Source organism: Capsicum annuum, chromosome 9, assembly GCF_002878395.1.
Source record: "Capsicum annuum cultivar UCD-10X-F1 chromosome 9, UCD10Xv1.1, whole genome shotgun sequence".
In the NCBI taxonomy this organism is placed as follows: Eukaryota; Viridiplantae; Streptophyta; class Magnoliopsida; order Solanales; family Solanaceae; genus Capsicum; species Capsicum annuum.
In genome coordinates, this window is record NC_061119.1 from 142,402,853 (window position 1) to 142,418,354 (window position 15,502).

At 37.2% G+C, this 15,502-nt stretch overlaps 1 protein-coding gene across 1 annotated transcript; it reads left to right on the forward strand.

Annotated features, from left to right (window-relative positions):
* The first annotated feature begins 108 nt into the window (after positions 1 to 108).
* On the forward strand, positions 109 to 15,315 carry LOC107848659 (ER membrane protein complex subunit 4). The gene is made up of 6 exons (XM_016693435.2): positions 109 to 522; positions 866 to 922; positions 11,075 to 11,228; positions 11,441 to 11,538; positions 11,673 to 11,738; positions 14,958 to 15,315. The coding sequence occupies exons 1-6, from the start codon at positions 394 to 396 to the stop codon at positions 14,988 to 14,990; spliced, it is 537 nt and encodes a 178-aa protein (XP_016548921.1). The 5' UTR covers positions 109 to 393; the 3' UTR covers positions 14,991 to 15,315.
* Positions 15,316 to 15,502: the final 187 nt, after the last annotated feature.

Consider the following 15,502-nt stretch of genomic DNA (forward strand, 5'->3'; position numbering starts at 1 on the left):
AAAGGCTGGACGTGTCTAAAACGAGTGTGAGAAATGCACCTTAGAATGAGTGTCGCGGGAAAGTAATAGTATCACTTTTATATAATTTAGATGTGTAATGTATTACTTGATAATTTAGATATAACTTAAACTTTTCTTGTATAATTTTTGGCGAAAATGACGTCTCTTTCCCTAAGGATTTTCTTCACAAGATGTCTCAAGTGCTTCATGTACGAAAGTTTTTCCCCACCAACATCAATCCACAAACCCTGTTTCTTTTACACTTCGCCCGTCTAATCTCTTCCCCTTTTCAAATTCTCCCCCTATAAAAGCAAACAAATCACTCCAAAAATCCAATCTTCGCCAGTACCTAAATTTCATCAACTACAATCAAAATCAAAATCAAAATCAGGGATGGATAAAGGCAAAGCAGTGATGGGTATGGGCCGTCGATGGGCAGTAGAATTCACCGATAATTCTTCTTCTCCTTCTTCCCGTGACATCCCTGACCCCCTTGGCTTCAGTCGCGCTTCTCAAGATCAGGTAACCTTTTTTTTTTACTTTACCCAAAATTATACACAAATAATTGCTTTTTATTTATCAGATTCGTAGTGGACTCCGCGTATAGCGGGAGCTTACTGTACTAGCCTGCTTCATAGTGGATGCGCTTTATTATATATGTGTGCGCTTAATTATTTTTCAGAAGAATTAACCCGAATAGCTGCGCGTTCAGTCGCCTAAACTTAAAATAGATGACAGATGTATAATTTATTTGTTAGGGTTAAAGACAATAGAGAGTAAATCTGACCAGGTTGTTTGAGTAAAAATCTGTCAGATTCATGTTGCACTTTGGTTTAATGCCAGTGATATGTGGTTTTTTTGATAGGATGATTCAGCTCTGAGTCGGGAAAAGAAGAATGCTGAAGCTAATTGGAAGGCCCAGGTGAAAAAACTGATTTTTTTTATTATTTTCTTGCATATATTTTTTGTTTTGTACTGTTCCCTCCATTTCAATTTGTTCGTCCTATTTTGCCTTGAATCTTGTGGTCTTAAACTAAGGATATGTCAAATGTATTAAGTAGGCGTTTGGACATGAGAATTTTTTTACTTTTTTCCGAAAAATGATTTCACAGCTAAGAAATTCGGCATGATAGAATTTGTGAACCCAATGGATTATAGTAAAGCAGTTCAAGAGGTAACTATTGAGATGACTGATGGAGGAGTAGATAGGAGTGCGGAATGTATTGAGCACCTTGATGCTATGATTTCAGCATTTGTACATGTTGATGATGCTACTTTGAGCCGAGGGTCTATCGGAAACAGCCTCTCTACTTCCCCGGAAGTAGCGGTATGGACTGCGTACATCTTACCCTCCCCAGACCCCACTCTTGTGGGAATACACTGGGTATGTTGTTGTTGATGGTGGCAGGGGAGTGGCTGTTCTTGTTGGGGTGCTCCATAAATATGCTTTCCTTAAGACACACCCTGTGAACTTATTGAGTCAAAGGATTCTCAAGGGAGCCTTCTTTGGAAACTACATACCTCGTTCTGGTCTTGCTTTTTTAGTAAGAAACACATGAACAGGAACTTAAATTGGAGAAGGATTCGAGATGCCTGTTGCTGGAGTTTTATGTGTAACTAGAACTCGATGAGATCATACCCAAAGCCCTGTAGTTGAATTTCTCCGTCCAGTAGATTGTATACTTACCAATTACCAGTGAGGTAAAATGGATACAAGTTTAATGCTGCAGTCTATGGGCCTCTTGCACTGCCATTTCCCTTTATTCAGAGTCTTTGGTTTTTGATAGTAATCTAGACTGAGTTAGTATTATCAACCAAAAGGCAAATTCCATTTGAAAACTATGGTTTCTAAAGACTCTTCAAAAATACCATTGAGTGCGTGTCTGATCCTCCAAAAGTAGAATATTTTTTGGAGGGTCTGACACGGGTGCTAGGATACTTCTGGAGAGTCCGAGCAACATAGTCTGAAAACACTTGATGTGTCTATATGGAATTCATAAATTGCTTCAAATTTAGTGTCAGCAGGTGGTCTTTCCTGACTCTGGATGGTCTGCAGAAAAAGCTGTAAATGAATTGTCTTGACACCCATAAATGGAGAAGAAACTGCACATTGTCATATTAACTACTGCAAACATCCATGGCCAACTGGAACTGCTGTCAATCCTCTATTTCGTGCGGCCGATTTTTCAAAAGATGGTTCGGATGAAGGTCACTGGTTGTTCCTTGACTGCCGTTGATAGATCAGGAACACAAGTTTCCCAAATAATATCACACTTGAAGCAGGAAAAGTATGTCCACCAGTGGGTGGAAGAGGACTGGATTTGTGTCGAATTTCAATATATGTTTTTATCCAGGAAGCTCAAAAGTATGAAATATGAATGAGAATCCATCTTATTTATTGCACCGGAAACTCCATTCTCTTAGATTTGTGGGAGTGTTGCCAATCACATTCTTCAACTGATGGAAAGATTATTCTTGTGGAGCAAATTTTGGTACCATGTATGCCCAGGTTATTCGTGAGAGGGATAGTTTTAAGTATCTTTGGTCTATGATTCAGGAGAATGGAGAGATTGACGAGGATGTCACTCACTATATTGGGGCGGGCTAGGTGAAATGGAGGCTCGCCTTTGGAGTTTCGTGTGATAAGAAGTGCCTCCTAAGCTTAAAGGAAAATTTCATAGAGTGACACCGTCCGGCCATGTTATGTTGTATGGTGCGGAGTGTTTGCTAGTCAGGAACTCTCACATCCAAAAGTTGAAGGTGACAGAAATGAGGATGCTGCGTTGGATTTGTAAGATAGGGTTAGAAATGAGTCTATTCAGGGGAAGGTAGTTGTGTCTTTGGTGGAAGACGAGACGCGGGAAGTGAAGTTGAGATAGTTTGGACATGTGATGAGGTGGGGCACTAATGCCCTAGTTCGTAGGTGTGAGATGTCGGTTATGGATGGTTTCAGGCGGGGTAGAAGTAGGCCGAAGAAATACTGGAGGGAGGTGATTAGACATGACATGGAGCAGTTACACTTTACTGAGGGCAATGACTCTAGATAGGAAGGTATAGAGGACGGGAATTAGGTTAGAGGGCTAGTTCGTGGGAGTGAGTCGTAGCTAGTAGATAGGATTGCGTTGGTATAGCCATGCTAGTAGTCGTAGGGTTGTGCACGTTGGTTGAAGTTTCTTGTTTAGTTTTATTTATGTTATCTCATTGTGTATTATGTTTTAATACAACTCTGTTTACTGACTTTTTTGTCCTGAGCCGGAGGTCTATCGGAAACAACCTCTCTACTTCTTCAGAGGTAGAGGTAGTGTGGTTTGAACTGCGCACACTTTACCCTCCCCAGACCCCACTATGTGGGAATACACTGGGTATGTTGTTGTTGTTGAAAAAAGTGAAAACAGTAGTGTTTGACCATAAGAATTATTTTGCTTTAGTGAAAATTGTTTTGGGAACTTTTTTCACTCCTATTTCTGTCACAAAATTTCAAAATCAACTCCAATTTATATTCATGGCCAAATACAACACCAGCTCCAACTCCAGAAAATTATTATTTTCATGGCCAAACGGGGCCTTAGCCTTTTAATATTGTCATTTTAAAACAACAAGTGGAAAATTGAAATTAAAGAGTTCTTAAAAAAGAGAAAGAGGCATTTTTTTGAACGGACTAAAAAGGAAAGTAAGACAAACAAATTGAAACAGGAGTAATGTTTTTTGTGGATGAAGTCTTGGTTTATGTGAACTAATGAGAACTGGTATACCCCATTTTGTCATATGTACATTTGGGATTTGTTAAAAAGATTCTTTTTGTACTAAATGGTAAGCTTTATTGCTAAGGACTTGTGAGTACACTGATGCTTTATGATCCATCTTTGTTTGTGGTACCAATCTTGGAGGATTGTGTTGTGATGTATTGGGTTTTTATATAGCTTTATGTGCTGTTCCTACTAATTTGTGACTAGATTGTTGACTTTGTTAAGGAAACATGGAAACCTTCAAAGCAAATGTTTGTTTGTCAGTTAAGCCATTCAAGTACTTTGATTAATAATTTGCAGGATTTCTAGAATAGGAATAGGTTTTTCAGAGTAAGATTCGTTGCTTGCTTCTTTCAGTTAGCTCATTGGATGAGTTGAGTGGCTGTTGCTACCCCACCATGCCTGGCTCTTTACCTCACCTTAAGAAGAAAAAGGATGTGTGAAGTGTGGAACAAAATGCAAAAGTGTATTGGACAATCGATAAAATTGAGGAGTGGTGGCAACCCTCTTGATTGATCAACACTAGTGAACTGTGCTTAGATAGTTTTAACTTCCTTAAGTTGATGTCAATGTGATAAATAGTTAAAATATTATGAATCCCAGCTGTGATATTGCTGCTTAGGTGATTGATTGATTGCATTCATGTATTACCTTTTGATTTGAGTGTGTATCGTTTGAGATATGTGCCGCTGCTCTCTGTATTTGTGTCTAGTTTAAGAACAGGAAAAAGTTATAATCACACGGGGTTTTGAGAGTTAAAAACTCAGTGCATGCTTCAAAACTGGTTTATTGTGCAATGAATTGGATTCTGGGAATTATAGCGTGTGAAATACATTAAATTGTTCACAGTAAAGAATTATTTCTAAAGAATCTATATTGAGAGCACGTGAGTGAGAATCAGTTTACTTGCATTTGTTGCCCTGAAATTTTTCCCTCTCTATGTCTTTTTTGTTTTTGTACTTTTACTTTTTCAAAATCAGTAGACACTCATGCTTAGTCTGAAAAATTCAAAAACTGGGACAGAAAACAGGATATCATGTTGTTGACTTTTTGACATGCATTAGTGTAGTGTTGGTTCCTCAGGGAAAAAGCTACGTATTATTATATGAATTAACATACTGAACTTAGCTGCTTTCGTCAAAGATTTAAGGAAAGTTTAGTGGAAATTAGATTAGCCACTAATACTTGCAATAGAGTAGATTGTCTACATCATACCCCAGGGCTTTGACCCTTCCTTGGACCTTGCGTGAATGAGGATGCTTTGTGCACCGAGCTTCTTTTTCAAAAAATTTATGATACCCTGAAACTCTTCCTTATCCCCAATAATGCAAGACTCGTTTAGGAAACATGATTGTTATCAATTGACTTTTCATGTGCATTTTTTCATAAGTGACTTTTCCATGCTTTCGTGACTAGTGTAGTGTTGGATTCTTCATGCAAAGTACAAAATACGTATTATTATGTGAAATAGCATGCAAGAACTTGGCAAAGGAATTTCATATTACTTCACCCATCTCCATCGGAAACAACCTCTCTACTTCTTCAGAGGTAGTGGTATGGACTGCGTACATTCTATGCTCCCCAGACCCCACTATGTGAGAATATACTGAGTTTTTTGTTGTTCACCCATCTCCATCGGTTTTGATTCCCGCTCTTCGGACTCTGTGAAAATTGTGACCGGAGATGATATGCAAACTCAGGTAAAATGTTAATTGGTGTTACTGTTTTTCTCTGATTATCCACTTGCTGATATGCAAACTCAGGTAAAATGTTAATGGGTGTTAACTGTTTTTCCCCAATTATCCACTTGCTTGTGAGACAACTGTTGTTTGTTTGTTGCATTTGATATGATTATTATCATATCAAATGCACATTTTTAATGATGGAAGATACTGGTAATATAGGTTCAGTCAAAGCTTATGGCAAGTGGGAGCTACAAGTCTACAACATCTGAATTTTTACTATATGTTGCTTTGTTTTCTGATCTAGCTAAACACAATGTATGTTTACTTGGTGTGAGGAAGTGAAATAACTTCCATTTGCATGTATCATTCCAATAGTCCTATCTTTGAAATGCAAAAGAAATATAAGGGAACAAGTCATGCTTTTGTCTGAGAATGAGAGACTGAATTTGTCCCTAGTTGAGGTGGGCGTAAGATCAAGATGTGAGTCTCTTTGGATTAGAAGATATTTTAAAAACTATTTTATTCCTTCACTGAAACTTTGTGTTATCTAAATTACTATTGTTATATGCTTTATTTTAAGACACCTTAGGTTTTCTGGGCATCCTTTTTATGTGCATCATTATCATTTGTATTCTTTTTTGAATGAATGGCCAACAGGCCTGATTTTATTAAAAAGCAAAGGTAATATATATGTACATCACAGAAAACAAATTCATTACAACCCGGCCCAATCTGAAAACAACAAAGAAAACAAACAAAGCAAATAAAAACAAGAAAAGACTGAAACAAAAGAAAATTCTAGATGAAAAAGGAAAGTGGAAGGCATTATCATTTGGATTTACCATTATTATATGCTTTATTTTTAAGACACATTTGGTTTTCTAGGCTTTATCTTTATGTGCATCATCATCATTTGGATTTTCTTAGTATAGTTTTCTCTAAAGTTGTTAAAGAATTTAAGTAATATTGATACATATTATCTTACATGGATATATATTAATGTATATTATTATTTTCTTAAGTTTTCATTGTTCTTGATTGTGTTATACATGTTCTTATGTTTGGTTCACAATATACATTCTTCAAAGGCTAATAAAATACAATTTGGTTCACCTTTTATAATCTAGGGGATTTGTGTTAATTTTTGATGCAACATGTCTTATCTTAATTTATGCCCAGCACTTCAAAAATGTGCAAGATGATTGAGAAGAAGATGCCTTTTACCGGAGTTTTATATGTGAACCTAACCTTGGGTGGAGTTCTGTCGGAGGATGATTCATATTCTAAAACGTCTTACCATAAACAACATACTTAGGGGTCGTTTGGTAGAGTGTATTAGAAAGTTAATGCTTGCATTAGTTTAATATGTATTAGTAGTACCTTGTTTGGTATACGTTTTTACCCTATGTATAACTAATACTTGCATTAGTTATACACTCTATTGTGTATTGAGGTGTGTATTATTAATACCTCAAAATCCATGGCATTAGTAATGTAATGAATCTAATGCATGCATTAACATGCTTAAAGATACTATTTATCTCTCAAAAAAAATTCCGCATCCTTTTCAACATATATATTGACGGTATTATGTAAAAAATAAAAAAAATAAAAAATTGAAATTATGTAATTCATGTTATTTTTAATATATCGAATCAAACACTGCATAAGAAAAATATAAGCATAACTAATGCAAGTATAGCTAACACAAGCATTGTTAATACAAGTATTACTAATACACCATATTTTGCATTATTCTTATACACTCTACCAAACGACCACTAAAAAGTCATTTGGTAGAGTGAGACTCGAGGGGGTGTGAATGACAAATTAGAGATGTGGAGGCAAACTCTGGAGTCTAAAGGGTTCAGGGTGAGCAGAAGCAAGACAGAGTATGTGGAATGTAAGTTTAATGACGTGAGGCGGGAGAATGAGGTAGTAGTGAAGCTGGAAGCACAGGAGGTATGGAAGAGGGATAAGTTCAAGTATTTCGGGTCCGTGATCCAGAGTAACGGTGAGATTGACGAGGATGTCTCGCACCGTATTGGGGCGGGATGGTTGAAGTGGAAACTCGCGTCGGGGGTGCTGTGTGATAAGAAGGTGCCGCCCAAGCTTAAAGGCAAATTCTATAGGGTGGTAGTCCGTCCGGCCTTGCTGTATGGAGCGGAGTATTGGCCAGTTAAGAACTCCCACATCCAAAAAATGAAGGTGGCAGAAATGCGGATGTTGCGCTGGATGTGTGGACTGACTCGAGGGGATAGAGTTCGGAATGAGACTATCCGGGAGAAGGTTGGTGTGACTTCAGTGGAGTGTAAGATGTGGGAAGCACGATTGAGATGGTTCGGACACGTGAAGAGGAGGGGCATGGATGCCCCGGTCCGTAGGTGTGAGAGACTAGCGTTGGATGGTTTTAGACGGGGTAGGGGTAGGCCGAAGAAGTACTGGGGTGAGGTGATTAGGCGGGACATGGAACAGTTACAGCTCACCGAGGACATGACCCTAGATAGGAAGGTCTGGAAGATGCGAATTACGGCAGAGGATTAGGGCCAGTTTAGGTCGCTAGTGTAGGGAAAAAATTGGTGGGGGTTGTATTCCTGTTATGATTCCGTATTCAGTGTTCCATGTGTATTACGACTCTGTGTGCTTTCCTCTGCTTTATATTCCTGCTTTCCTCTGTCTTATATTCCTTATGGGTGCCGTATTTATGCTATGTCATCTGTTTCTGTGCTTTACTATGTGTTTGTGTGATATCTCGTGCCTTGAGCCGGGGGTCTTTCGGAAACAACCTTTCTACTTCATCAGAGGTAGAGGTATGGACTGCGTACATCTTACCCCCCAGACCTCACTAAGTGGGAATACACTGGGTTTGTTGTTGTTGTTGTAGTTGTAGTAATACAAAGTCTTTAATATATGCATTAACTTGTTAAATGACCTTAATACCCCTCAATTTTCCTCTCAAAATATTTCATCAGTCCTTTTCCCGCCATTTTAATTTGCAATAGTGAATCTTTTTAAAATATTTCACAATTTTTTTCCCACCATTTTAATCTACAACAATGAATAATTGATTTAAATAATTGTAATATATTTTTGGTTTGCTTCAAGGGTCTTTAAAAAGATTAAAAAAAAATTAAGACTATTTCTTAATTTTACGTCTTATATTTTATTTTTGTTTCGACTATGTTAATCCGTTGGCGTAATATTTCATGCGAAGGTCTTGCAATTAATCCGAAACCTCTATATACTAGTTCAACAATACTAATTATATTTGAGATGGCAAAAAATCTTTTTTGCAAAAAAGTGTACAAAATCAAAGAAGGTTATTTTTGTAAACAAACATTTCTTTTATAGAAATTATGTAAGATGTATTATTTCTTATACATCAAACCAAACAATGTATAAGAAACAATACATGCATAACTAATACAAGCATAACTAATACATGCATTAATGCAAACATTATTAATACACTATATTTTGCATTGATCTTGTACACTCTACCAAACGACCCCTTAGTTTAATAGCACTAGTCGGATCTGGGGTGTGTGTGTGTGTTACGCAGTCCTTACCCTTTTGTGGGGGGTAGAGAGGCCGTTTCTGATAGACCCTCGGCTCAAAAGAGAAATTTTCGAAACAGGTTGCAAGAATAATAAGACAGCAAAATAGCAAGATACAAAACATTCTAAAACGTCTTATCCTAGTTTCTTCGTTTTGCAAACCAAATTTTCTCCTAACAAATTGCAACTCATCTGGTAATATCTGTCAGCTGTTGGTATGTGCATGATTGATGAAGATATGGGGATAAAATTACGTAGAATTTGGTATTCATCTGTTGCTAAACTCTGGTTGCATTTGTAACTGTAGAAATGTAACTGTGAATTTGTGAGGTTGGGATAAATTGTCAGTTTAGAAGTTATGGGTACCTTTTCGCTGCAAATTTTTCTGTTTTCTACAGAATTTGTAGCTGTCTGTTGTAGTTTATGATCATTGATCTGCTGAACGTTTCATGTAATTTCTGTTGTTTCGCTTCCTACAGTTGTTGAGATATTGCGCCTAACTCATTGTAGAAAATTAAGAAAAACGAAGACGATGTCATAAATGGTAGTTTTATTTTGTCGTGTCCTACATTACCAGAGAAAAGTGGTCTCGTCTTTTCTGATGATTGAAATATTTTCCTGTCATCAGATTCAGATGTTCCTTGCGCACACTGGGTATTAGATCTGTCGGATTTGGACACCCTGAAATTTCTGAACTTGCCTTTTAACAAGTTATTTACTGTATTACTTGGAATTGAGACATGCATCTTGGATCACATATTATATTGACCCATCTTCAGTTATATTAGGGTGTCTCGATGCATAAAATGTACTCCCTCCGTCCCAATTTATATGAGTTGCTTTGACTTGACACAGAGTTCAATAAAGGAAAAAAGAGTTTTTGAAACTTGTGGTCTAAAATATGTCATAGATGTTTGTGTAGCTATAAAATCATTTCATTAAAGGTAAAGTAAGCATTTTAAAGTTAAGTAGTTATTAAATGTAGAAATGTGTCATTCATTTTGGGACTGCCTAAAAAGGAAAGTAACTCATATAAATTGGGACAGAGGGAGTATTGATTTTGATTTGTGGGGTCATTTTCTTTCTGATTAGTTCTTTTGGGTGCCGGGGGTCTATCGGAAACAACCTCTCTACTTCATTGAGGTAGTGGTATGGATTGCGTACACTTTACCCTCCTCAGACCACACTTTGTGGGAATACACTGGGTATGTTGTTGTTGTTATTGCAATTGTTGGAGAACTAGGAAAATATCACAAAAGCATAACATTGGTCTAGGAAAGATAAGAAATTCTTTTTTCGTGGAATTCTCCAAAGGATATTTTCATATTAGAGCCCACTGCTCCATAAGTTTCCAAAAATGTTGTTGCCCAAAATAGCCTGAGGTTTTATTAAAAAAAGATTAAGTTCAAAAGAAAAATAGCTTGAAGTTTCTACTTTGACTTTGGGCTAGACAGGGCATAGCTTTGAGGCCTATAATGAGTTTGGTCACACTGTGAAAAGCAACCAATTTTATGGTTTAAGAAAAGAGTTTGGTCGTGTGTTAAACAAATTCAGAAGTCACTTTTCAAAAAGTTGTGCCTGTTTCTTGGTTAATTCTCCAGTGAATTTTTCTTCACAAATGTGTTGTGTATAATTCTGATTCTGTAAAATGCTGTTTCTTTTATGGTGCTAAATTTGTACTGAGAACTTGCCAAAATATGAGACTAGTGTCTGCCTTTTTATTTACATCTTTTTAGATTGGTAGATATAATTTCTTTCTTCTCTTTTTCTCCATCTATCTATTCATAGTTTCATCAAATATTATAAAACAATTTCAGCCAGACTGCCCTTAGATCTCATTGATTATGAGTTGATTACTTCTCAATTCTGGTAAATAACTATTAGAAGGTGATTAGGTTTACTGAACATGGTTAGATTATAGCATAGGTATTAGGATATTCAAGATTATTATATACTCATTAGGAATTCTATAACGAGGAAATGTTCCTTATTTCATGGAGCCTAAACTCTTTATATATGGAGGCTCTTCCTTTGTCTCACTTTTTCACGACAATCATGCACTTAATTTTGATATTCGTTGGAACAGAAAGCGTGGGAAGTGGCACAAGCACCTTTCAAGAATTTGATGATGATGGGTTTCATGATGTGGATGGCTGGAAGCACAGTTCATTTATTTAGCATTGGTATCACAGTTTCAGCTCTGTGGCAGCCTGTCAGTGCTCTTCAAGGAGTTGGGAAAGGTCACCATCATATCAGAAAGAAACTAAATTAACTGCTTTATTGTGCTTGTGTAGTTTTCCTTTTACTATAGATCGCTTTCTTGTCTGAAATTTGTCTCAAATTCAGGCAATTTCACATTTTTTGTGCTTTTGCTGGATTAAGCTATGACTTGATATGGCTGTTTCTATTATTTCCTTTTACTTATCTATTCTTATGTTTCCTTTCTGGGCAGTTTTTGAGCCTTACAAGGACAGCAAAGTGGATCTTCTAGGGCCAAAATTAGTATTTGTTGCACTCAACCTAGTGGGTTTAGGACTGGGCGTCTGGAAGGTAGATGTCATCTGTTTCACTCATCTTATTCAGCATTAGTTTCTGTGAAGATATTCCTCTCTTCCACACACGTTATTCGACATCAGTTCCTCTGATAAGTGGTTTGCTAACGTGGAACTATGTTTATTTTGCAGCTCAACACTTTGGGTCTCCTTCCAACTCATGCGTCAGATTGGGTTTCATCCTTGCCACCTGCCCAGGTTAGATTCTTAGAATTAGTTGTGTATCAACTCTTTTTTCACATATACGGATTGAGGCGTGGAAGTGTTAGGCTGCCGATACTATTCGACATATGTTTTCGAAAGAGATATTGGCATATTCTAGTCTAATATGGGTACATGAGGTTGAGAAATTCTACTTCCCCACCCAGTCATTGTCATCAAGCTCCCAGAAAATGGAACTGATGCGGTCCCTGAATTAATGAAAATCTAAATAAAGATTGTGTACTCATTTCAATATTTAGCTTAAATGTCCTATTTCATTATGTTTCTGAAAGAGAGGCCACATATTCTTGTCTTATATAATATGGGGTAAATCAGGCTGAGCAGTTCTACGTTTCCACCCAGTCATTGTCAGTCAGGCTGCTCCTGGAAATGGAATTTATGTGGTCCATACAGTAATTTAAATCCAAAGGAAATTTTTTGATTGAAAGATTATATAATTCTATTATTTATTGGGAGGAAACACTCTCGTATACCAGTGGTATATCATAAGGCAGAGAACTACAGAGAAAATATGATTCTCTAGTTAAAGTATCCAATTTTTTTACAAATTGAGACCTCATGGTGTACCAAAAAGAAATAAGGGACGAGAACCGCTAACGTACAGATTCATTCTGTCCCTTCAAAAGCTTATTTCACATTTTCTACACAATACACATAGGTGCTAGTGAAGCAACATCTCATGCTCTTAATTTTATCCTCTGTTTTCTAAAGCTTATCTCACATTTTCTACACAATACACGAGTTGTAGTGGAGCCACGTCTTCCATGATGAACCGCCGGCACCAGGCCTACACTTTGTCTTTGTGGACAGAGGAGAAAAGGGGCTCCCACGCTCTTCGTGTTATCCTCGTTTTCTAAAGGTCAAGCTGAAAAACGTGTCCTTCACAGTGTGTGGAATCAACAATTGTAGCCTTTATCTCTAGATTTCCAATATGAGCGAAACACTATCTGATAATGTAAGGGGAGGTTGTCCGTGTTCACTGTAACTGTTACACAAAACACCAATTTATCATTTTTATTTCTCCTTGTCCTCAAGTTTTCAGCTGTCAGAATCACTCTTTTCACTTCCAATCAAGTGAAGAAACACACGTTGGCATACCGATGATTCAAATTTATTTATGTAACATGTGTCCAATCAAGATCTTATAGTAGTAGGAATTTTCAGAAAGCAGCACACTATCCCCACTTTCCACTTCCAAGAATTTTTGTTGTCATGAGACGAATTGTGTCTATAAAGCAATGCATCTAGACTATGGAATTTCACTACCTCCCAGTCCAGAGGTTCTTCTAAACCTTAGTCCCAGTGAACTTTGTGTTCTTGTAACTTCTGAACTCTTTCTGGCAAGATTATGCATATGTTCGAAACATATATCTCAATGAATTATTTCTGTACTACCTGTGCCTCTAACTCGACCCTGCACTCTTTCCCTACCCTGAAAGTGATGTTACCACTAAACTCTTCTCAACAACAACATACCCAGTATATTCCCACCACGTGGGGTCTGGGGAGGGTAAGTGTACGCAGTCCATACAACTACCTCAAATGTATTGGAGATAAAGAGGTTGTTTCCGATAGACCCCCGGCTCAAAATAGAACAATCTAAGATAAGGAACAGTAATAGTAAGAATAGTAAAAGACCTAGATATAATAGATAGGGATTAGCAAACTCAATAATACCATAAACAAGATAATCCAAGTAACACACCAAAAGATACCATACCCTAAACTCAGGTTAACCTACTACCCTAATCCGCCTCCCCCACAACTTCCTATCCAGGGTCATGTCTTCGGTAAGCTACAGCTGCTCCATGTCATGTCTAATCACCTCCCTCCAATATTTCTTCGGTCTACCTCTACCACGCTTGAAACCATCCCTAGCCAACCTCTCACACCTCCGCACTGTGGCATCCGTGCTCCTCCCCATCACATGACCAAACCATCTCAACCTCGCTTCCCTCATCTCAACCTCTAAACTCTTCTCATCTAGTCAAAATTCTATAGATTCCATTATGACATCCCTCCATACAATGTGCTCCTCTATCCTAGATATCTTGTAGGAATTGGTCCTTGTTGTCAACCGGAAGATCTTTCTCCCAAGGTCGTCCAAATTATTTGGAGTTCTAACCGTCTCTTAATTGGCCAAGTGAAACTTCCTTGTCTCATCTATTGAGTTTCGTGAAAAGTTCCTTCGTAGCCTTATCCAATTTAGCTGTCCCTATGACACTGGTCAGTACTTGTAACAAAGACATAAAGTATGTGGATCTATCGTCTAGGTGTCTAAATAGGTTAGAGGAAAGAGTTGCACCTTAATTGTGAGGCGAAGAATCAGTTTGAGTCATCATTTATAAGATGTCACATGGTCCTAGAAGGACATCTTGTACCTGATGTTAAAGAGCGAGTTGGTAGATTTTGATCTGTTGATTTTTAAGGGTAAGTTTAGTTAACCAAACACGGGGAAGAGGTTGTCTTTTCTTGCTTCACTAACAGCACTATGCAACCTCTATCTATCCGTGAGAAAATAAAATAATGATAGTGGCTCTTGACCCTTAAAGGCAGATTGTACTTCAGTCACTTAATTCATGGGGGGAGCTGATCAGTTATTCAGTCAGAATATCCTACCCATACCACACTCAAAAACCTGGTATTCTCTGTAAATGTGTTTTCAATATCCTCACCCAATTCTACAATTTTGCTCGGCATATGATTCCACTTAGATAAACTCGTGATTAATTCGTCCCATGTTATCTCTCGCCAGTACGTCTTACGTCTCTTGGATTTGCTTCTTTCTTACAAAATTTGGGTGGATCTAAAATGAATACATATCAAGTAAGATACAGAATTGTGGAGATATAAATGGAACAAACAAATGCGTTTGCAACCTCTCACCTATCCACATCTTTTTCCAACTTTTTCCTAAAAACAAATTATGCATATTCCAATGTTTTGGACTTCTGTTGTTTTCATTAAGTTGGTGCGATGGAAGACTACTTTTATCTCGTTTTTGAGTTTTCCTCTGCACATATTTCTCATTTAATCGTGTTGTAATCCCTTCATTTTATGTAGATTGTGATCTTCATTGTTGTTCTATCTATCATGCGTTTTATCTAGCTGTTATAGAAAATCATCCATGGATTATCATGGATTGATTGTGAGTACTTTCCATTTTCATAAAGTTTTGGAGTCGTTGAAATGCAGGAGGTTGAGTACTCTGGTGGAGGTTTCCTTTGAATTGAACAAGGCAGAAGATCTTGAATTTGGTCAAGATAGAAATTTCACTTCTTGAAGCAGGAGTTTGACATTATTCTTGATGTATTTGAGGATAAAACGCGAGATACTTATCGTCCATTTCTCTCATGAATATTTAGTATTATTGTCTCACAAACTGCATGATCACTTTTCTATTTTGTTCATCCTCAGAAGCCTATGTTGATCTGGAATTAGCCATGATTTTTTTTTAGAGTTATTGTTTTCTAAGGGACCACTTCTGTATTGTGTAGCTATGAAAACTTTATCTTATGATAGTTGAAATTCCAAGCATTCCCATTAGTTCCAAGTTCTTGTCCACATTGCAGGCATTTATCATTGACATTTGAGTATAGCAAAAATAGGGGTAGACCACTTCATACTTTACTTTGAACAACAACTTAAACAAGATAAACATGTCATTCATTTTTTTCTTTCTACATATGCAAAATCTTTTGGAGAGTTGCATTTTTTTTTTGGATCAAAGTACCCATCTT